The 25,342-nt window shown below is 32.3% G+C and overlaps 1 protein-coding gene across 5 annotated transcripts in view; it reads right to left on the minus strand.

Moving 5' to 3' along the window:
• The window catches only part of GLS (glutaminase), an 84,575-nt gene that overhangs the window by 35,337 nt on the left and 23,896 nt on the right, over positions 1–25,342 (minus strand). For 3 of the 5 annotated variants that reach the window (XM_068544765.1, XM_068544767.1, XM_068544768.1), the window contains exons 6-13: positions 22,026–22,189; positions 17,439–17,497; positions 9,651–9,683; positions 9,503–9,561; positions 6,267–6,333; positions 5,632–5,682; positions 2,994–3,170; positions 649–780 (exon numbers count right to left, since the gene is read on the minus strand). In XM_068544765.1, the coding sequence (XP_068400866.1) occupies positions 649–780; positions 2,994–3,170; positions 5,632–5,682; positions 6,267–6,333; positions 9,503–9,561; positions 9,651–9,683; positions 17,439–17,497; positions 22,026–22,189 (742 nt within the window). Of the gene's footprint in view, positions 1–648; positions 781–2,993; positions 3,171–5,631; positions 5,683–6,266; positions 6,334–9,502; positions 9,562–9,650; positions 9,684–10,479; positions 11,012–11,067; positions 12,898–17,438; positions 17,498–22,025; positions 22,190–25,342 lie in introns of those variants that run through there. The other 2 variants (XM_068544770.1, XM_068544769.1) reach the window with 2 other exon arrangements.

Raw genomic sequence — 25,342 nt, forward strand, 5'->3', positions numbered from 1 at the left:
GGAATCCAATGTCACTCTCTAGTTTTTGTAAAATATGTAAAACTGAAAAATAAATTGGAATTTTAATTGAGAAAGTCTGCAGAAAAACTTATACTTAGTGCAGACTATAGGAAGTAGTAAATGTAAATAAAACCAGAAGATAAAATATTAGCAAGACTTGGGTAACAACATAAAATACTGAACTGGTTAAGAGTAGTAATAATTTTAAATTGCAGTACTTATGTCCTCCAAAAAAAAAAAAAAAAAGATTTTTAAAGGTAGTTTACGGATAAAGATATTCAACCATGCAAATTAAAGATGACAGTGTAAACTATAATAATCTTTCATTTATGTTGGGATTTAAATGACTTCTCCAAGTTTAATATCTTTTGCTGAGCTTTGGAAACTGAAAACTAATTATAACCATGAAAATTAAAATACGAGCATCAAACAAATGTAATTTGTAATTAGTGAGGATGATTATATGGGAGCTGTGTGGTAGAGGCAATTTAAAGCTCCTTTATGAACATGTCCATGGCTACTGAGTAACTGACAGACTGGCAGTGAGAGTGCCAACAATCAATAAGCTCTGAAAATGAGCAAAAAAAGTAGAATCATCAGATGGCTCAACTTATATGATCATTATTTTCATTAAGAAAATATGCTTACGTGACAGAAGTGAATTCCCTTAACACTGTTGCCCATCTTGTCCAGGGGAGGAGACCAGCACATCATGCCCATGACATTGGGGACAACTAAAAGAATGCCCCCAGCAACTCCAGATTTTGCAGGAAGACCAACCTGAAAATAATTTGAAAAAAAAATGGACATTCATGTTAACATTTTAAAATAAGAGAAGTCATGTCCAGCAATAAGGGAACTGGTTAAAATATTATGGTATATATATCCATATAGAATTCCAACATTAAAAATGTTGTAGATATGTATTTATCAACATGTTTATAATATAGTAAATGAAAAGAGTTATAAAACAGTTGGGATATATTTAAATATAGGAAAAAATTTGAAAGATATACTCTAAGGAATTAAAGTAGATTACATCTAAGTTGTGGGGCTACGCACATTCTTATTTTATTCTTTTTGACTATATTTTCTCATTGTTTTATAATAAACATGTATTGCTTTAAAGTATGAAGTGATTTTCAAAAAATATTTTATGACTAAAACAATGAGAAATTATCTCTTCTTAGAAGATTCTCTATGGTATACTGGCAGAGAAATTCTAAAGAATAGAGGTAAGATGGTACTAATTCAAATTAATGCTCTTCAAAACATTTAAGCTTACATTATGTAAAATTTGACAACAATTATGATAAAAGACAAAATTAATGTCATCAGGGCAGTGTTCATTAATGGCTTACTAACCATTCAGACCTCTTGCTAGAAGTAATCTTGCACAAAAGTAACAAAACAAAATAATCACCTGAATGGGACCTACCAATTTACAGGGAATACCAGGGACAAAGGAAGGGACGTAATAAGCAAAATCAAAACTCTAAGAAACTGTACAGGAAAAAATGACCTAGTTTTTTCAACCAAAAATAACAAGAAAAAAGAGGTTAAGGGGGAGACTAAAGATTTAAAAAATAATAATAGAGGCACAACCAACCACAATGTATGGCCCTTATTTGTAACCCAAGTGAAATAAATTGTAAAATAATAATTAAGATAATCCAGATAATCTGAATATTGACTAAATATTTTTTAAAATTTATTTTATTGAAGTACAGTTGATTTACAACATTGTGTTATTTTCTGCTGTACAGCAAAGTGATTCAATTATACATATATTCTTTTTCATATTCTTTTCCATTATTGACTAAATATTTTGATGATATTAAAGATTAAAATTCTTTTCAGATTTTTATACATAACAATGGTGCTGTGTATTTTTTAGAGCCCTTGTCATTTAGAATTCCATACTGAACTATGAAAAGGGTGGGGGAAGTAGGTGTAGTATAGATGAAACAAGATTGGTCATGTATTGATAATTACTGAAGTTGAGTGACGGGAAACTATTTATTTATTTATTTTTATTGAAGTATAGTTAATTTACAATGTTGTGTCAGTTTCAGGTATACAGCAAAGTGATTCAGTTTTATATATATATATATATATATATATATATATATATATATATATATATATATATTTTTTTTTTTTTTAATTCTTTTCCCTTATATGTTATTACAAAATATTGAGTAGAGTTCCCTGTGCTATACAGTAGGTCCTGTTATCTATTTTAAATATAGTAGTGTGTATATGTTAATCCCAAACTCCTAATTTATGCCTCACCCCCTTCCCCTTTGGTAACCATAAGTTTGTTTTCTATGTCTGTGGATCTATTTCTGTTCTGTATATAATTTCATTTGTATCATTTTTCTTTTAGATTCCACACATAAGTGATATCATATGATATTTGTCTTTCTCTAACTTTAAATGCATCTATTTTTCTATTTTTAAAATTTTCAAAATAAATTTTTAGGGCATTATGACTAGACATAGAATGAAACAAGAAAAGTCTATAACATTTCACAAGTGGCAAATGCACAACAGAGCTTAAAGGAGTATATTTTTGTTAAGTTTTAACTTTAATATACTTTAAGTCCTTTAAAACACCTATGGCTGTAACCAAAGATGTTAAACATCACAGTTATGCACTCCTTCTGAACTTAAAGAATTCCTGAGGTACGTAATCACCATAATATTAAACATTAGCAACTAAAAGTAAAGTCTGTACTAAGCCTGTACAGTGAAATGCCTTAAAAATAAAAGTGATAAGGTTCTATAAATTAAACTTCAAGTTCTTAAGAACATGTCGTAGACTGCTTAACTCTATTTCTTACCAATTCTGTAACAAATTAACCTTGAAAACAAGCCTCTCTCTCAAAAATTAATGTACAGCTCTAGAAGCAAAGTTCAAACTGTATTTTTAAAAGAACTAGTCCAGACTAGTTTCCTGCCAGAGAAATTAAGATTAAACAATTACTTACATGGAAAGCAAACTGCCCCGAGAAATCATACATGCCACAGGAATGCATCAAACTGAGAGTATTTCGAACTGCTTCAGGACTCAGTACTCTTTCACCAGTAATTGGGCAGAAGCCACCATTAGCCAGTGTTGCCGCCATCACACTAGCTGATTCACAAGTTACTTCAATGGAGCATAGCTAAAAGGAAGAAAAAACTAAATTCTGAAAATTTAGGCTCACATTATTTTTAGTAGTACAGTTGACCTCTAAGATAATCTGTGTCATCTGGTATTTCATACAGATCTGAAATATTTCTTCCAAAGGGATAACTTGATGACATAGAAAGACTTAAATGTGAACAATGTTCTAGCCCCTTTAAGGTTTATCCTAATTTGCCCAGTTATTCAGTCTTTTAATGGCAGACCTAAGATAGGCAAAGCCAGCTCCTAAGCACTAAGATTTGTAATTGCCTCATGTGATATTCAAACTTGCTTAAATATTAATGCTTTCTGTAGGATACACAAACATAATTATTTTTAACTCAACAGGGAAAAAAGAGCCGTGATCTATTTTTAAAACAAAGCAACATACATCACTATTATGATAGTTAGCATCTACATGAGAAACTGCTACTTTAAGAAAAAAATTACTGACATCTTGCCTGTAACAAAGCTCAGCATCCCCATACGGCAACATGCAAAGGACTAAAGGAAAAAAAGCTAAGACAGTTCTAGCCTGCACGCTCTGTGTGCCTAAAACCAAAATGTTACATTTTAAACCATTTATTAACATTCAAACAGTTATTTGCTATTGACTATGGGTGCTAGATATACTATAATGACTGAAAAAAGCAAAGTCCAGGTACACTGTAGGGTGAAATTTTTGCATTTCAATATAATCAAAATAATGGAAATAGTTTACCACACCAAACCCAAATTTACCCATAAAACTAAAACAATAAATAAATGCTCTATTTTACTTTTCACTAACAGCAACCAAAACTGAGAGGAAAGTGGAAGAGAAGGAGAAGGTAGGAAGTAGGAAGAAAAAGACATGACAGTTCTCAACTTATAATTTTCCTTTCTCATACCAAGATCTTTAAGAGGCACAAAGGGGTTTAGAAATAGCAATAAGGAAACTAACTAACTGCAGTGAATTTGAAAACTGATTAGAAGCCACTTTTTGACTGACTTCCACTTTTGCCTATTTATGTTAAAACCCCTTCTCTATTTCTTCAAAACTACAGAATCTACTTATTATATGGACCCACATAGCAAAGACTTATAGTACAGGTGATTTAATTATGAAAGGTTTTCGAAAAGAAGTAAGATTTAAACTCCAATGACCAATTCCTACTTTATAATTAGTATTAATGGAAATTTTGTTTGTCATAAGGTGATACACTTCCAATTTGACAAATCGCAATTTAAGAGTACTCTCCTGGTAGCCTGACAGATGTTCAGTTAGATGCAGCCCTTCTCCAAGAGAGCAAGTAAGTTTTCTACGGCTGTCTCTTGATTTTTGCCCTGAAGTATAGAAATTTCACAGTAGATTAGTAGCACCTAAGCTATGATAGCCAAAGTTAAATACGTGTACCAAAGGAAAAGAAACTTTAACATGTGGAAGAAATCCATATAGGCTAGGGAAAAAATAAGGGACACTGGATAAAAAGTAAATATGACACTGTATTTCATATAACATTTTATAGTTTCAAAGGAATTTCACATACATCTCATGTACTTGTCCAATGTAATGCAGGAAGTTAGGTCAAAGCATATGCTACAGATAATGAAACCAGGGTTCAGTAATTGGAACTAAGTCACATGGCTAAAACGCAGCCAGGTTAGACTGATTTTCTATTGATAGTCTGGATTCCCAATTCATAGTTCTTCACAATGGGCAGGTGACAAACTCTGACCTGGACTTCCATCAAAATCTACTCGTTATCAACTTTCCTTATATATTCTTTACGATTACTAAAAGGTTACCTTAAAAAGTAAAGGCAGGCAATGTAAGGTAAAACAGAAATTAACAATAATTAATTTATTATTATGTAGCTTCACATTACAAACTCATCAGAAGCACCAATGGCATTAAATCTGTAAGAAGGAATTGAACTGAAAATATGGGGGAAAGAGAGGGATGTCCAGGAAGGCTATCTTAAATTGAGTTATATACTACAGAAGACTGTGTAAATGGCCCCCTCCCCCATGAATATGGAAAGCTACTCTAACTTATTAGAAAATCCATTATGTGACATTGTAGAAATGAACTAAACAAACTGAGAAAATGCCATTTTAGAATGTTGATATGAACCTTCTGATAAAGAAACAAGTAACTCCTTCAAACAAAATTTTAAAACTAAGAAAACAGAGCTTGGTTTATAATAAAGAGAAGCCAATTGCTGAAGCTGTACATTATTTTTCACACTTCTTAAATATAATGGTTTTATAGAAAAAAACATTTCCCTGTTACATTCTGAGACATCACTTTTTAGGAGATACAGACACGAGATTGCCTTTAACAAGGACATTTTTCCGAAAGTCAATGGGTAATGTATTTTCTCTCGGCCTAGAGCCAAGATTTCACAGACATCTATATTCTGCAAAATGTGACACACCCATTTATGTACATAATTCATATAGTTAAAATAAATTACCTGGAAATAGAAGTCTAATATACCAACCATGTCTGTGCCTTCTGGAAAACACTGAAAAAATAGAAAGGCAATTAAAAATATAGGTATACAGGGGAAAAAAAAAATGCACACAAGTAAAAGATACATGGAGATTAAATTTAAAATATACACACATTTCATTCTAATTGAGAACAAAATAGCACACAACCTATAAAAGGGTGCAAACATGAAATAATGAAGAACAATAAATCAAAAGTACACCACGTAATTATCTAGATTTCTAGATACTAGTTTAACTGGCAATGATAAACTGATTCATAATTCATGAACCAAGTTACTAGACCAGCCACTTAAAATTTAAAAATCAAGTGTAACCAGCAACAGTCAAGCATTATGCTTTTGAAAAATGGGACAATCCTTAAGCAAAATTTGCAATACTATAACTAGTCAAATATTTGAATACTACCAAATACAAATTGCTTGACTATTAACACTGTGATAGTATTAACTCAAGAGTGTTTAGCAAAAACCTCTGCACCTTAGTCATAGGTAGCTGCTTAAAAGCTATTGTTGAGTTTTATTACACTTCATGTATTTTAATAAAATTTTTTATTTAATAAATAAAATAATTTGAAATAGAAACAGAATTTAAAAACCTTTTTTTCTTTTAAGTAATAGCCTATTGCAAAATTTCGATCTCCACTTTCTCTTTCAGACTGAAACCTAAAAGAAAAAAAAAACATTTGATCCATTTATTTACTTTCTGTAAAAGCGTGATTGTTCTGTAGGTTAATTTGTATAGCAAAGTGCAGTATAAAGAACACTGACCTAAGAGTCAAGGCTGCTGGGTTCCAGTCCCAGTTCTGTCAACAGGTTAGCTATGTGGCCTTGGGCAAGTCATTTAAGTAACAATTCTTTCTGCCTTAATTTTCTCAGCTGTAAAAGGACTGAAATGAACTAGGTCCTTTCTAGTCTTCATATTTTGTGAAGAAGCTAATTTTTAAATTATCAAATATTCAACTGTTAAAATTTACTATTAATTACAGACTCTTCTGACTCTCCCCAGAAGTACACTAAATAGCCAATTCCAACTGAGGGAATCTATGGAAATTTCACTGAGAGAGAGAGACATGAAATGGACCTTACAGCATTTGCTGGATTAATAAATTTCTGGGGGAAGCCTAGGAAGTGGCAAATATTGTACAGCATGAACAAAGTTATAAAAGACAGGACTTCATTAAAGAATGGCAAATATTCTGATGTATCTGGGAAAACAGTTTCATGGAGAAGAGTGGAGAAATACCAAACCAACAAAGGAGACTAGGACCAAATTATCAAGACTGATAAATGCTAAAAAATGTAATGGCTACTGATTACCTACAAAATGAAAGTTTGAAGGCTATCAAACAAGTTACCTTATCAGATCTACATTTTAGAAGGATAACTCTGACATCAGTTTGGGAAAAGGGAAAAAGAAAGGATGAATGATATTATTAGAAGACTACTGTAATGAGAGCTATAGGAAGCCTTAACTTAGGTAGTGATGATAGGAATGGAAGGAGAGGTATGATCAAACATGAGAGCAGTGGACAAGTCTTCCGACCTAATGGGAAAGAGGAGAAACGGGGTAAAGTCTGGTACAAAGCCTAGATTTCTAACGTAGTCTACAGAAAGGATGGCAATATCAACTGACATTGGGATCCTTAGGGCAACGAGCAGTTTAGTAAGGAAGAGAATGAGTTTTGATTTAGACAGATTTTATCTGTGGTACATTTGAGAGCTCAACCTATAAGAGTTCAGAAGGGGGACTTCCCTGGTGGCACAGTGGTTAAGAATCCGCCTACCAATTCAGGGGACATGGGTTCGAGCCCTGGTCCAGGAAGATCCCACATGTTGCAGAGCAACTAAGCCCATATGCCACAACTAGTGAGCCTGTACTCTAGGGCCCGTGAGCCACAACTACTGGGCCCACGTGCCACAACTACTGAAGGCCACGTGCCTAGAGCCCGTGCTCCACAACAAGAGAAGCCACCACAGTGAGAAGCCTGCACACTGGAACAAAGAGTAGCCCCCGCTCGCCGCAACTAGAGAAAGCCCGCGCACAGCAACAAAGACCCAACACAGCCAAAAATAAATAAATTTAAAAAAAAAAAAAAAAAGAGTTCAGAAGGCTGCTGCTAAAAGAGGAACTGTGTGTGACACTTTTCTTATTATTGATCAGGGGCGGACAGCTCCTTCTAACTGCACATTTTAATATTTCTATGGTCGGAAAAAAAATGTTGGATATGGAAAAGTTCTTGGAAATTAACTTGTCAACTTGTCATACTTTAAAAAAAAAATCAATATAGTATAGATAAAGTACTAACAATTCAGCAATGATCACAGCGCCTACCACATAGTTCTGTTCATCAAACACTGTGTTCAGTACTTACTATCCACTAGATAACAGGAATACAGAAATGAATTGGAAGATACTCTATCCAGGTCTTAAGGAAGTCAGAGTCTAATGGTGATGACGAGGCAAAAAGAGACATAGAATCATAGAATAAGTTCAATAAAATATGGTAATATGAGAGCACAGAAGGAAGGTGAGATGAGATTCATAAAAAACTTCCTGGAAAAGATCCTTAAGCTGATGAATAAAAGCTGGTAAGGCAGACAACATGAAATACAAAGCATCACCTAGTTTAGTTTTCATGCCAAAACTGCTTAAGCTTTATCTGATCACAAGGAAATAATCAGACCTATTCAAAATGAGGAATGTCTACTACAGCCCATGGGCCAGATGTGGCCCATGCTTTTATAAATAAAGTTTTTTGGAACACAGCCTCACAATGTTTATTGCTTGCTTTCCTACTGAAACAGTGGAATTGAATAGTTGCAACAGAGACCATATGGCCCCCAAGTACAAAATATTTACTATCTGGTCCTTCACAGAAAAAGTTAATTCCTGTTCTATAAGACAAATGGTTGGTACTCTTCGAAAAAAGCCAGTTAGTAAAATTTTAAGAAGGGTCTAGGGTACGAGGACTGTTCTATTTTAAAAAGACAAAAAAGACGTAACAAAAGTTATGCATGACACTAATTTGTTCCTGAAAAAAATGAAGGCCATAAAAGGCATTTACAGGACAGTTGAGGACATTTATATATTAATATCATGATATTTTAAAATTAATGTTAATGTTCTTAATAAATGTGTTGATGGCATTGTGATTATAAAGGAGAATGTCCTTATTCTTAGCATACACATGCTGAGTAATTTAAGGGTGAAGTAGCATGAGGTCTACAACTTAATTTCAAACAGTTCTGAAAAAAAAAAACCCCACATATATGTATATTTACACATATGTACATGTATATGTATGTAGAGATACACACTTATTTTAAACTGTCCATCTAAAGAGAGAGAGACAGGTTGAGAAAAAGCAAATGAGACAAAATATTAATCAGAAAATATAAGTGAAAGATATCCAGATTTTCATATTTTGTCTTTCAACTTTTCTGTAGATTTGCAAATTTCAAAATAAAAAGTCGGGGTAAAAATCAAGTTAGCCAGGCACAGAGAGATTATGAGGTAAGACAGTATTATAGGCAAAGAGAAAATTGAGAAAGTGCCAGTCACTTAAGGTAAACTTAGGGTCTCTTCTAATTCTATGATTTCCCACAAGAAGTTTATCAAAACTAGTTAAAGCATTTTAGGTGTCCTCCCTCAGGTAATTTAGAAATCATACATTTCTCTCTAATGACCAAATTCTAATTACTTATTCACTGAAGTATACATACATGGAGTAACAAAACAGTATTTAAAATAAAACTCTATAATCTAGATTTTTAAAATTAATTTCAAGAGATCTGACCTATCATACAAACCTAAATCATAAATCAGACTCACGTTGCATTATTGAATCCAACATATTCATTACCAGCCATCTTATTCAAAAACTGCATTACCTATAAACCAAAATTAGAAAGTATTTTTAGTAATCAAAAAACAAATATAAAGAATGTAGCATGAAAACTGAATTCTATATTGTACTTACATAGTCAAATTTTTCAGCATTATTCACTCCTTGCTGCAAAGAAATGAGACATAAATATGTTAATATAGGGCCCCACCCCAGTTAAGCTTTAAGTGAATATAATATCAAAATTCCAAACTGCTATCATTATAATTAATATACTGCACATTAGTACTTTTAAATCTAGGAAATACTTCTAAGGTAATTTAATATTTACATAAGCTTTTTTTATATGTTCTTACATTAACACCCATATGTTGAGAACGGATCTGAATTACAAAGGGAATGCTTTATTTTAAGTATAACTTTTCCCAACCCAAAGTTACAGAAGTTTAAATATAAGCTCCTCAAACCCCCTTATCCTTCATAACACCACCTAATCTGTTAGAATGTATGTTATTTATTTAATTTCACATTTTAAAAAAACTTAAAATCAAGTTTTACCCTTAGCAAAGAATTAGGTATATATAAATTATGGTTTTCAATTAAGAACAATCTACTTATATTTCTAAAATAAACTTAAACCAGTATTACTGTTAGAAAATGAGTTATGTTGCAAAGCTATCTTTTAAAATTCTAGTACATGTAAACATTCTGGATACATTTTACTAATGTAGAGAAAGCTCTACCTTTAATATCTCACTTGTTAAAACAATGCTTGAACTAAAAAAATTATATTTCATAGTCTAAAAAAATTAGCTACACTTGTATTTAGCATTATGCCAATTCAGAGTATGGAAGATGTATTGTTTCATCACTTCTATTTCTGACATGTTAGCTACTGCAAATGTCAATAGGAAAAACCTATGTAATGTAGATCAGTTCAAGTAGCCAAATGGTTTCATTTTACCTCGGCGAAGTTTACAAAGCAGTAAGTTGTAGATCTGAAATCAAACGTATTAATTGGTGATGTGCACCCAAAAGAAACAATACATCTCTAATTTTTAAAACAAGTTTAAAATGAAGTAATTTGACAACTAAAATTGTAAAAACGAAAATTTTTAACTGTACCCTCAAAAAACCCAAAACAATACACTTTAAAATTTTATTTGGTGGGGGGGGCGGGGGACTTGTACCAGAGTATTATTTAATTGAATAAAGCCAGGTTCATTATCCACTTTACAAGTGGATTAGGATGTGGCTGATAATCTGTGAAACCTTACAAATCAACTTATTTGAGAAAGAATGTGCAATCACATATACAATCAGTAGCTGGAAAGAACACCACACTATTTCATCAAAATCAGGCATTAACGAAGTTTAAACAAGTTAAGAATAATTTAGCTACAACCATATAGTAATCACTATCTATGTATTTTCTCTAAAGCGTCCTTTGACATATTTTTAAGTTTTCTTTCTTTATAATACACCAGAAATCAAAATGTAGAAATGTAACTCCAAAGCTGTTCAATGAAAAATAATTAAAAGAAGAAATTACCAACTTCATTGAACTGTTGCAGTTGTCAAAATATTCCATAGATCCTAATGCTGTAAAATATGTAACAACATTTAAACCACAAAAACCTTTTTAACCTTTGAAAAAGCACAAAAAACAACTCTTTTGGAAAAGGATGTCAGCATTTGCATTGGGATGTCACATGGATAATTACTGGTTATACAATTAATCAATGTAAAATAAACAAGTTATATTTGAACTTTCATTCTCTGACCTAAACTGTACCCTATAAAACTAATACAAATTTTCTTTGTTTAGCTGTCATGTTTAATTTTTAAAAAACCAAAAACTGTCTCAACTCTTGACTATGGTCACATTCTTGGTCTACTTTGCAGCATACTAAATTAAAGTACAATTAGGTTTTACTTCTATGCTATTTTAAAGAAACAACTGGTATTTATCAATGCCTATCGTAATATAACATTTTGGGTAAGCTACTTGAAATGTCCTGGCAGATTACGTAAACAGGCAAAATAAAATATTTGAATGATTGTGTTGACTCAAGAAAGTCTCTACTCAAAACTTCCCAATTTAAATGTAAAAGTGCTTGATTAATGTTTCTTCTTCTTCTCTACCTAGAAAGAGCATTTAATTGAAGTCAATAAAATATATTCCCCCCTGTAATCTCTTGGAAAGATTTCACGTACCCCAGGGATATGTGGGATTTAGTAATCATTATAAGATGTCACGTCATTTTAATTTTCAAAAATTTACAGTATAAAGTTTATGTGCAAAGATGTTAGAAAAAAACACACATACACATACCAAATAACCTAGAGTAAATGCCCCCAGCCCCTGCACCGCCTTGCCAAAGCAAAAACACAAACTGTTAAAAAAAAAAATCATCATTTCTCCAGTAGTGAGGTACAGAGGGGTGAAGGAACAGATGTTATGAAAATTGAAGCCAGGAATGGGTAGATGGGGGATGGTTATACTTTTCTGCTTATTTTGTGTATGTTTGAAATTTTTCATACAAAATTAAAGGAAAAATGTTTATTTGCTAATAATTTTGCACAGTAATTACAGAACTGTTCCTTTAGAATATTTTCTTTCTTTTTTGAAATAGTAACTGATTTTTAATTAGTTCATGTATCAGTGGATATTTTCTATTGTTAGAATATAAGTTTAAATTCTCTTACTATTCTAAATTTTTACAGATGTACAAATTGAGAAATCCTGCTGACAACAGATGAGTAGATGGAAATAGGAAAGACTTTGTTATGGCAATGCACTCAATCCTTTACACATTTATCTCATTACATACAAAGGTCACACAATAAAATATACCCTGAAAAACTACACTTAATGCTCTCATTAACTAACAACTTGATCAGATCCTCTTTCCATTTTGTTGAAACCAAAAATCTGGAAACAACCTGGTATATAAGATTTGTTCCCAGTCATTACAGTGATTCACATCCTCAATACCATGACCACAATATTTCAAAATGTTCTCTTTTGATGGTGCCCAAGACGTTTTTACAACCTGAAGCAGTGCACCACAGTAAAATTTAGGACACGAGAAGTATATACCTTTTGGAAAATGGGAGGAAACCTAGACCAAAGGCAGGTTAATTTTAAGAAAGGCACATATGGAAACAGATTTAGAAACTGATAGTCTTAAAACTATCAATGCCTCTTTATCTCTTGGAAAAATATTCCCATGCCCAGGGATATGTTTATTTCAGTTTTAACTCACTGCACAAGCATTATTAGATATCACATTATTTTAATCTTAAAATTACAGTAATTTATATTAACTATGGTAGGAAAACTTAAAAAAGATAAACTGGACAAAATACAGTTACCAAAATTTCTAACCCATTTACCACATAACTTTTAAAAAGCAAACCACGTGGTTTGTTTGAAAAGGTTAGTAATCAGACCTTGAGATTAGAAAATTATACAAATTTATTCTTCTATAAACATATCTATCAAGTTAAAGAATTTACATTCCTTTGAGGAAAACTTTTATGAATGAAAATTTGATAAAGAAGCACTGAGTTTTAACACTGGCTATTAAAAGAATTAATAAGTATACTGGAGTAGTTTTATAAGCTGTTTATACAACATACTCATGAACTGAATCATGTATTATACATCACAACACAGGTGAAAATATCACTATTAACAGGCACATGTGCCAATAAATTTAATATTAATATGACTCATTTAAAGTCAATGCATTAATCACAGTTATTTTGTAAGTAAATCACTTGATTCCATTCATAAAGTATGGAGGTGTAGAAGCAAATTGAAAATTAGAAATCATAGAGGAAAAAAGGCATAGGAGAAAGAGGCAAAAAGAGGTAACTAAAAATGATTTTACGAAACACTTGGTTTAATCTCTCCAAAGAAAATGCTTTAAAGCTAAATAATACGTGAGAATTAATATAAATATTGCAGGTGAAAAATAATGTTCTAAATCTAGTATTTTCATAGATTAGCCCTAAAAATAAAGTAACAAAAAAGGGAATTCTGTTGACAACAAATTACCCGCCTTTTATTTGAGGAAAAAAACCCTCAAGCACATCAACTGATACGATCATGAAGTAAATAAGCCAATATAATCCTTTCTTATGAATGTTACCAAGTTCAAGGCATCATCCATTGCTCCCCAGAGCCACAAACTGCCTTAAAAATGTGGCTTATAAGCATGTGTAACAGGTGATTGCTAACATGACCAAACTGAACATTACACACATATTAACTAAATTTGTCTTGATTTTTTAATGGAGCATGATTAAATTATTTTTTTAAAAAAAGAGAGGAATAAACCTCCAATATTTTAAACTCAAAAATACTTCTGATTAAAAAAAAAATCAAGTTCTTCAAATGACAAAAACCAGAAACTACTACCAGAATAGAGACACAAACATAGAAGACAATGTGACTTACTCTTTATCTTTAAAATTAAAAAGCAGAAGTGTGACAATTATAATATGTTGTCCTTATTTTTCCACTCTAGCCCTCAAGTTATGAGAAGATCTTAACTTTTAAACTGAAACTAGGTGAGATTCAAAAACTATGTAAGGATGCTGCTATTTCATCTTGAGTAACTGTGCTTTCAAATTTATTTTTACTCTTTCCTTTAAATCAAGCAACCACATTATCATCATCAAATAAAACCAAGTGCATCAAAAAGTATTCCTTTAAGTTTAGCAGCTACCACAGAGAAAGAGAGAGGAAGTATAGTACCTTCATGGTTTTTTAAATTATGTGCCTTTTAAGTACAATGACATTTGTTTTTATGAAGGTATTTACCTATATAGTGTTTAAAATTTTAAATATTGAAGTTTTCCTACAAGTTTAGTAGTTAAGAATTTATGCAACACGTTCCTTCTGTCCAAATTCTCCTTTTTTACACAATCTGCTAATCCTTTTGAACATTTGCTCTGCCTCTTCCCCCATTTTCCTGAGGACCACCACCAATCCTACAAGGGAAAAATATCAATACTACAAAATTATGAAATAAAGAGTCTTACTAAAGACTCCAGTAATTTGTGTGTGGTGGGGGGGGGGGGAGGGGGAATAACTTGAGGGGAACGTTTTAATAGCACCATAATAAAGTTCTGAATTTTGAGAGAAAAAAATAGCCTTAAGGTCATCAGCTAAAAGCTAAAAAACAGAATTCACATCTAATAGCCATGGTAAAATGGCCACATTTTGGGTACTCAAAGTGCAAGCTCCTTGAGAAGAAGCCTAGTTCCTTATGGATAGCAAGCACTGACTAATGTCCAAAGAATGACTGTACACACTCACTGAGAGTTAGATTGACTTTTAATCCAATAACTAGTATCTTCTGTAAAAGTTAAATTAGGAAAATAAAATTTCTGCCTTTTGGACAATATAACTATGCTAGGTAAAGACAAAAATGTCATCAAGAGAAATAGCAAACAGCTACATTAAAAATGGTAGAGTGAATTTGAATGAATAGCAAACAGAAAATTGGGAGACTTAGCTCAATCCCAATTCTACTGCTGTTAGAACCTATCCAGTCTGTTTCCTCATCTTATCTATTTATAGAGTAAGAAGGCTGAGCTTGAAAACCCCTTCAGCCATGGTTTTATTACTTCAATTTCAACTACCAATTCATCAATATTATCTGATCATATAATCTGCAGAGATCACAGATAGGTATATATAAAAGTTTTGAATTCTTTTTTAAAAAGTCCAAGAAAAGTATTACATTCTGGGACAGTTTTACACAGAGGTATGTCAAGCTTATCCCTTCAAGATTTAGATGAACTTCATTAAAAAAGAAAAAAAAACCCAAACCAAAAAAACCCCCAAAACTTGTGAAACAAATTCTAAAAATAAAACAAAAAAGGTCAAAGAAACTGACCTTAAATATGAACCATATCCCAAAGCCTCATTGCCAACTTTGTCAGTAAATTTACAATTTTTCTAAATTTAAAAACACTGATCAAATTTGTAAATACAAGATGACTTAGTTAAATGTTTGCACAGTTGGATGCAACCACACTTATGCTGTGTATGTGTGTTTTTTTAACTGTTTCTAAGTACTCACGTTAATGTTGCTCATTGTATAGTTTATGGCTTGTGACTAAACATATCATGATGTGATATGACCAGACATGCATTTCCCACATGCAGCATTTCAGTGTAGTATATTAAGCCCATGAATCATTAAACAAAAGATGTTTAACTGCATGCAGTTAAGCAAGACTTCTATTAATCATTTACATATGCCCTTTCTTGAAAATACTATTGGTGTGCTATGTTAATCTTTTTCCAGTGTAAGAGTTCTTAAACTGAGATCCATGGGTCAGCTTCAAAGGGTCTCTGAATTCCCTACAGTTTATATAAAATCATGGTATGTGAACATTTTTTCTGGGAAGACCCAAAAAAGGTTCAGAACCATTCTAGTGGTTTTCTCATCAAGCACTAATACACACATTTTATTATCATAACTTTCCTTACCTCTAACTTAAGTAACTTGTTCAAATCTGAACAATTATTAATGAGACTTTTCTCTCATCACAGTCTTTACTGAATTTCATTGTAAGGGCCCATTTACTGGTGTATACCCCACATTATACTGTAAGTTGTGGCATGACTGTGCCTAGTACATATTCATATTATTATTTTCTATAATAAACACGTAGTTTCTTTCACCTCAAACTTACAACTTTTCTCTTATGTACAACAGTGACAACTAGATTATAGTGGGCAAGCTGAAAATTTTCATAGCTTAAAATTAGTTACATTAAAAAATAACACTTGGCTATAATATCTACATCACTAGAGTTACAAGGATTAAGTGGGCCAGTGCTTATGAAGCATCTGCTCTAAAATAACAACATATATATTCTTAAGATAGTACTCTTCTATTTTAAAGGCTTTTCTCATGAATGAAGAAAAAAATTCATTAAAGTTAAGAGAGGATTTCTAGCATACAAATTAGATGAATTTTTATTAACTGGGCCAAGGGTATAATTTATATTCAAACATTCCTTGTGTAACTAGGGTACCCCATCTTCAGAAATGCATCTACAAAGGCACATAGCTATGTTTTTTTCAAGCATGGAATAAATGCACACAGATTTACTGAAAAAAGTATATAAATGTTCCAAACACAAATGAAATATAATTGAATACCAATGAAACTTATAATTAGAAATTAAAAATCTAAGCAGTATCACAGAATAGAACCATTTTCAAATACTTATTTCAATACATTAGTGTTTCCAATTATTAAGGCAAACTAGACACTTAACAAAAGAAACAAAACATACCATGTAAACCAAAGAGTAGGAAAATAATATACCTTAATAACTGGAATAAGTGTTATTTACTTATTACATGATCCAAGTAAAACAAATGAAACAAGTTCAAATGAAAATTGTGATTACAGCTCATGAAAGTATAAAGGACTTGAGACCAGTCAAGGGTAAATGTACTTTGTTTTAACACAAAGTACCAGAACGTTTGTCCCTACATATGCTGATGACAAACATCAAACAGTAACAGGCTATTACTTCTGTTTACATCTGTTCATTCTAGAAGAGCCAAAAAGAAGAGAAAGAAAAAAATATTAAAACTTTAAGAAGAAAAACTTCTGTGACTACTGTTCAGAAGAGACTTCTTTTTGAATTTTTGCCAGATCTTCAGGTCAAGAGTAACTGTTGGAATTTATAATGAGTCATCTGTTTTTAATTTTGTCCTTGAAATTACATCATTTATTTTGAAATAAATAAAAATCCTAACCTTATGCCATACCATTAAACACCAAAAGAAAATTTTTCACATTTCTACATAAATTAAGATTCCTCTTTATGCCTTAGTATTTAAAATTTTTACTAGATTAAAAGGAAATGTCAACATTTTACCTTTATTAATGAAGTCACAACAATTGCTCCAGCATTTACCATAGGATTGTGTGGTTTATCTGAAAATATAAAAGCAATAGCATTACTTTAAGTACCTGATATAATTTTCTGTGATGCACAGGTACTTCCCATGAACATACATCTATTTTCTTTATGTAAGCCATTGTTACAGTTCTTTTTGGGGGTCGGGGGTGGAGAGTGGAGGAGTGCATTAAAAAGTCAGTTACACATCAAACCAGTAATATACTTCTAAGAAGCTGCTACAATTATACAGGCAAACAAAGATTCAGGTACAGAAAGACAGTGAATAGTGCTGTAAGAGCACATCCAAATTTCCTAACTCTGCCATTTGATCCTGGGCAAGTTAACTGAACTTCACTGTGCCTCAATTTTCCCATCTGTAAACTGGGAGTAATAAGAGCACCAATACCTTAGCAAGTCATAATACTTCAATGAATTAAAAAACATGAAATGCTTTGGCACAGCACTAAGCAATCAAATAATATTATTATTAAAAATCACCTTGGAAAAAGCATATCTACTGTGGACCCAATTTTCCTTTTTTAAAGTATTTTATTTTTGTGTTTATGTATATACATATACATATGCAGGAAATGAAAACAGGTGATACAGATAGGATAAAAAGATTACAGGGTATTTAAGTTGTATTCAGCATGCTTTCTATATTTCCTGACAATAAGGATGTATTTCTTGTATAATTACAAAATTACTTAAAATATAAGTTCATCCAAAATTCTACCTCTTCTCCTAATTCTTACAACAAACAGAATTTCAAATCTCAGCTGATTATACTGTCATTCATAGCACAGCACAAACGCCAAACACAAAACTCTTAGGGCACTGAAAACATTTATTTGAAAGCATAATTCCTAATCTATCTGTTTGTGGTAGTAATTTACTTCTTTGGGAACAAGTTCTTATCTAACTTGACACATCTAGCAGAATTCATAAGTTATTGCTACATTATTAGTCTCCTTGAATTTTAAGCAAGTTACCTTCTGTGAGATGAGTCTACAGCTAAACAAGCAAATTCTTCAACTGTTCAAGAGTTACTATATGACCCAGCAATTCCACTCTCAGGTATGTAACGAAGAGAAATAAAAACATGTGTACACAAAAACTTGTACACAAATGTTCTCAGCAGTATTACTGATAACAGTCAAAAAGTGAAAAATAACCCACAACCCAAACATCCTGCCAAATGATGAATGGGTAAACAAAATGTGGTATTATTATCCAAACAATGGAATATTATCCAGCAATTAAAAACTGAAGTATTGACATAAGCCACAACATGAAAGCACCTTGAAAACATTATGCTTAGTAAAACAGGCCAGTCATAAAGACCAAATATAATGATTCCATTTATATAAAGACCAAATATAATGATTCTGTTTATATGAAATGTCCAGAACAGGCAAATCCATAGAGACGGAAAGTAGATTACTAGTTTCCATGGGTAGAAGAGAAATAGGTATTGACTACTAATACCCCTAATACCTAGGGTATCTTTTGGGAGTGATAAAAGTGTCCCCAAATTGACTGTGGTCATGGTTGTACAACTCTATGAATATACTAAAAGCCATTAAATTGTACATTTTGAATGAGTAAATTATGTAGCAGGTAAATTATATTTCAATAAAACTGTTAAAAATGTTTAGTTAAAAAAATCAATAATGACAAAAAATTGGGTAACTTAACAGTACACCATTTTCCGCAATATAAGATCAACAATATGATTTAGTAGCTAGCTATGCTTTAAATAGTGTACATTTTGGGTTATCCATGATAATGACAAGTTCCAAAAGTTAAAATAAAACAGTACAGGTATACTATCTAAGTAGTACAGTCAGGATTTCACCTATTTCAAATTATGCTAAGGGAAGTCTGCTTTCTTTGAGATCACACAAAATGACAGCAATAGTTGTCATAGAAAAATACTATGCAACAAAAGGGAAGCCAAGAAACAAAAAATTTCCAGTATTATCTATCTAAAAGAAAAACCACATGCAGACACAGAAATCAAAATATGGAAATCAGGCTGTCCTAAATTAGTTTATACTCGTATGTGTGTATATTCATGTATCTGTCCTTTCATTTTTTTTTTTTTTTGGACGTTATCAGGTTTAGACTATAGGGCCCTAGGAGGTAGCTAATGTGTGTATTCCAAATGGTACCACATAAATGTGGGCATTTACTATTTTCTAAATCATAAATATTCAGCAAAAACTACATAAGCTACATTTAAGAAGATCTTCCAAGAACACTAAAGCATTTCATGGCATGACAGAGCAATTTTCAGATGTAAGCACTGCTCACTCTGACTTTGGCTCAAAAGCCAGACATCTGAACACTTGGAAATACACCGGAGATATTAAAACACCAGCTTTACTGCATTATAAAACCTCAGTCTAAAAGTGGAAATCTCCTTTTCCACTCCACTCTGCCATAGTTAGAAGGGAAGAACTGAAGGGTTCAGTTTAGAATTTTTAATTTAAAAAGAATTATGACAACAGAAATAACACAAGCTAATTAATAAAGGCTACTATCTGAAGTAATGACATTATATTAGCTTAGTATAATGACAAAATGGACATGGGTGACATCTGAAATTTTGGGGCATGTTTTTAACTAGAATGCAAAAAATTGATTAATTTTAACAAATATTTATTCTCTCTAAGGGAATAAAACAAGCAAAAAATTCTTCCATATTATACCAGAAAAAGCTTTTCAAACTAAGTATATGAGCCTTACAAAGATGTGGTTCATGACTGAGGATGATATTAAAAGAGTAACTACTATAATTTCTTTATCTATTCATTATATTCAGATTAATGTTAATTTATCATCACAATCTTATAAAGCTAGGATAATATTAATACATTTGTTTCTTTTAATTTTATAATGCTAGGTAGACACACACGCACATACACAGAGTGTAGTTTCACCACAAATTACCCTTGAAATTTTCAATATAAAAAAGACCCACAAACTTTTCTTGCTGGGGCTAATCTAAAACCAAGACTCTAGAGCACAGAACCTATGCAGAACTCAAGGAGTGGTATGGTATAGTGAGGCCTTCATTTTCCCATTATTTCCCAGATTCCTGGTATTGGCTCAGGCTTGGAAAAAGTCAAAGAATATCAAGGCAAACCTCTTGTTAAACTTTATATTCAGTTATTACAAAACAGTGCTAAATTCCTGAGTTCTTATTGTGATTTTTTTTCTTATAGACTTAGTGTCAATAAAATGTATGTGGCAAATAAATGTATTACTTACCATGTTAAAGTCATTTACCCCAAGCCTATTTTATTTTTTTGTTTTTGAAATACTTCTTCACATTCAAATTCCTATATTTGTTAATTTCTACTCTTTAAATACCTCTCTCAAAACCAGTCAATTCACCAGAACCACCTAGTTTATTCAAGTTTGTATTTTTGGGAAAATAGTAATTTTTCTTGTAAAATGTTTAATCTTGTGAGAACAAAAATATTCTTTCCATATTAAATCTAGATGTCAGTGAGTTTAATAAATAAGGTACTTCTGCATATGATGTCCTTATTGAAGTTGCTAGTTTACAGTAATCTCCATAAAATCAAATGTAGCATCAGGATAGAAAGATTATGGTAAAATAAGTAGGAAAATGCAACTGCCCTCAAAACAAACAGAAAGAGAAGCATAAGAAAGTATCAGCCTTGTAACTTCATTTAAAAAACTCATAAAACAATACTGAGTATAAGGCATATTTTTTATTTTTCATCCAGCAGAAAGAAAAAATACAAAAGTATATTTCTCACAACCATTACTGTAATCACTGAATTCCTTCACTCTTGTTTTCTTCAATTCTATTTTAACTTGTCACACAATGAGGAACCTAGCATATGCCTGAAAGATTAAAAAACAGAAACAAATCTATAGGTTGGTGTTCAGATTTAAAACCTCTATCAGATCAAAAGTACTAACTACCTTCGTCCTCCCCTTTTCTTTTGGATTCCTGTAAAGCAATAAGACTTGTTAGTTATCCAACTATTTAACACAAGATATTTCTTTCAAATACTAAATGTTATGAAGGAGAAAAAACAAAACACCACCTCAACCAGGGCCACCATTATAGCTTTTTATTATGGAAGTTTTCAAATATATACAATATACAAAAGTAGAAAGAAAAGAATATAAGCATGCATGTACCCATCATTTAGCTTCAATGATTACCAACATACAGTAATGATCACATGCAGCACTCCCAGCTACACTCCACTGAATTATCTTAAAGGAAATTCCGGACCCTGTGAGATTTTATAAGATATTCGCCTATAGGTGGTTATAAAGTGAAAATCTTACTTCCTGCCTGTCTTTTCTCTAGCCCACTTTCCAGTGGTACGAGATGCCTAAAAAACCTGTTTTTTAAACTAGGTTAACTATCTCTATGGGTTTCACAGAAATTCCATGACAAATGAAAAAGTATCAATGCTTTTAATTTTCTTCTTCTTCGAAAAAAAAACTAGTTAGATTTACACAGGAAAATGAGGTATTTCTTCTTCCAAGTAACTTTTATATAATTCTTACCATCTTCATTTAAGAACAGCTTGTTGAACCTTAATCCACTTGGCTCTTTCCCAACATATCGATGCACATATTCTGTTCCAAGATCATTAACAGCAATGGCATATTTCAAAGGTTTCACACAGGATTGAAGGCAAAATGGAACTTTGGTATCTCCAATAGAATGCCTATTTAAAAGTAGATTTAAAAAATAATTAAGATCAACTGTGAAAAAATGTAACAATAACTGGAGCTGTTATTTACATGTTAATTCTAATTTATAACAGTTTTCCCATAATTCAACAGCAAGTTTACTTGGATATTGAAGAATAAATGTAAGTATGTTTATTTTAAGAGGGATACTGCAATAAAAAGGCAAAAGCTTACAAGTACTCAGGTAATAGACTGGTTCAAAATTAGATAATAAGTAATGTAAAAAATTGCCTCTGAGGGCAAGAGGGTATGGCCCTCCTTACTCCTATCTGTATTCAATCATATAAAATAAACTAGCCCTTTTAGAAATTAGTCACAATTTTTTTTACTCATAGCTTTAATCATGGCTAAACTGTGGTTAGTTTTTAAATGGAGCTCAGTTTATTCAATACCACTCTCTGAGACCCTGTCTATAAATGCCTCATCTTGTGAACCATATCTATTGACAATTTCAGCCCCATTAAAAGAAACAGCATCCAGTTTTATAAACCTGACAGAGCTGGCACTAACGGCAATCATTATCACCATGTAGATAAACAACAGAACAAACTAAGATGCAAATGAAATAGAGAATAGGTTTGAAAATGAAAAAACTGTAACTGGCCCCATTACAATGTAAGCTTCACAAGGGCAGTGATCTTTGTTTTATTTGCTGAAGTATCCCAGGTGCCCCAAACAATGTTCCAACACATTACAGGCACTCATTTATTCGAGTGAAATTTATTCATAGGGAAACTGGGCACTATAATAACTACCCCTGGGCAAACAGGGGTTTAATGGAGACATCAGAGAGACACCTTACTTCTAAGTATATGATGGAATATAAATAAATATGTATATATATATAAAAAAATATATAATATTTTTCCTGTCAAATTTATGAATAACTTCTAATTCAGACCATAATTTCAATTTGGTAATCATTCTGAAACCCGACAAAAGCCTGTCTTATTACCTTTGGATTTAAAAATACCTATGTTCTAGCCCAAAGTCAAGTTTCTTATCTCTAGATAAGAAAACTGAACTAAAAGAATCATCTCTACACACAAAGTATGTTTAAGAAGAAAAAACACGTGTGCAATAATTAGGTGATAATAATTTCTTCCAAATATAAAAATTTCCACTACATGATAAACCATTTCCTCCAAATACAAAAAAATAGGAATACCACTCCCTACTGGAATTTGCTCCGTAAGGATAAGCTATGCTATGTCTTCTCACGCATTTGTGTCTGTTCATAGCATCCAATATTTAATTCAACACACAAGTGTTTAGTACATTTCACAGGCCCAGATAAGGATAAAAGCCTGTCATAATGGAGAGAACAATGGACTGGAATTTAAGAGACCCAGGTGCTAGTTTCACCTCTGCCAGTTTTATACAAACTCTGAGCCTCAGATTCCTTATTGTAAGAATGAATGAGCCGGGCTTCCCTGGTGGTGCAGTGGTTGAGAGTCTGCCTGCTAATGCAGGGGACACGGCTTCGAGCCCTGGTCTGGGAGGATCCCACATGCCGCGGAGCAACTGGGCCCGTGGGCCACAACTACTGAGCCTGCGCGTCTGGAGCCTGTGCTTCGCAACAGGAGAGGCCACAATAGTGAGAGGCCCGCGCACCGCAATGAAGAGTGGCCCCCGCTTGCCACAACTAGAGGAAGCCCTCACACAGAAACGAAGACCCAACACAGCCAATAAAAAATAAAATAAAATAAATAATAATTAAAGGTGCTAATAATTAAAAAAAAAAAAAAAAAAGAATGAATGAGCCAAACCACATTTTTTTTTTTTAACTGTAAATATTTGAGGAAGATAAGTAGTAAAAAATAAAAGGATCACTTACAATGAAGGCACTTAAGAGATACAAATTTTAATAAATGGGTGGAAAAGCTTTAACTGGGACATTATCTTGAAAAATAAAATCTAAAATTATATGGCTAATTGGCTTGTAGTTTTAACAAAATTTAGGATAAAATTGTATCTCTGATATAAATTCATCAAGCTGTATACACCTAGGAGTTGTATATCTCATTTTATGTAAGTTATATTTTAATGAAAAAAGAAATAATTACCTTAGTGAAAGCAAAGAAAAAACCAGAAAGATTATACCTCTGAGCTAAAGTCTTCAAATGAGTAAAAAAATATTGATTTTTCTTTTTCTGGCATAATTTTCTGACTGATAAAACCAAATTGCAACATGAGAAATCTTATGTCTGACTCATAGCATAATAAAAAAGGTCATGCTTAAAAAAATATTTCAGAACTCTGTCCATTTTTAAAAGGGCCTCTCTTAATTTACTTTTTTTTATTGACTTTTTTTTTTTAATTAATTAATTTATTTATTTATTTTTGGCTGTGTCGGGTCTTCGTTTCTGTGCGAGGGCTTTCTCTAGTTGCGGCGAGCGGGGGCCACTCTCCATCGCGGTGCGCAGGCCTCTCACTATCGCGGCCTCTCTTGTTGTGGAGCACAGGCTCCAGACGCACAGGCTCAGTAGTTGTGGCTCACGGGCCCAGTTGCTCCGCGGCATGTGGGATCTTCCCAGACCAGGGCCTGAACCCGTGTCCCCTGCATTGGCAGGCGGATTCTCAACCACTGCACCACCAGGGAAGCCCTTTTATTGACTTTTTAAATTAAATCATTCTATTTGAAGTGCCCTCATATTGTTATCCTTTTTATAATTCTGCTGGATCATCAAATGTCAGTGGTTATGCCTGGAAGGTGAGTACATCCCAAAGATCACCTTCATAGACTTCATGAAATCCTGTGTCTTTTGAAAATGACTGATGGGTAAACGACTATGTTACATTATGTTGCCTTAACTACCATGCTAATCATATAAGCAGCAAGAGGAACAAAGATAATGACAGGATAGGTAACCCATGTTAAGCCAAGAAAGGTGAACTAATTTTATTAGTGGTCAGTTCATTGGTGAATAATTTCATGTTCTGCCAAATCCACTTTTCCTAAGCAAATGTGTAACTGTAGTTCCTTGAACAATAAGCATTCAAGTAACAAGACTACAACTGGGAATAAGATAGATGAAATGCCTCATAAAATTTAGTATAAGGTATTGTTTCAGTTGAGTTTTCTAACTTAAACTAAAATCTAAACTTCTTTACCTTCTTGAATTTAT

This window comes from Eschrichtius robustus, chromosome 5 (assembly GCF_028021215.1).
Source record: "Eschrichtius robustus isolate mEscRob2 chromosome 5, mEscRob2.pri, whole genome shotgun sequence".
Classification (NCBI taxonomy): domain Eukaryota; kingdom Metazoa; phylum Chordata; class Mammalia; order Artiodactyla; family Eschrichtiidae; genus Eschrichtius; species Eschrichtius robustus.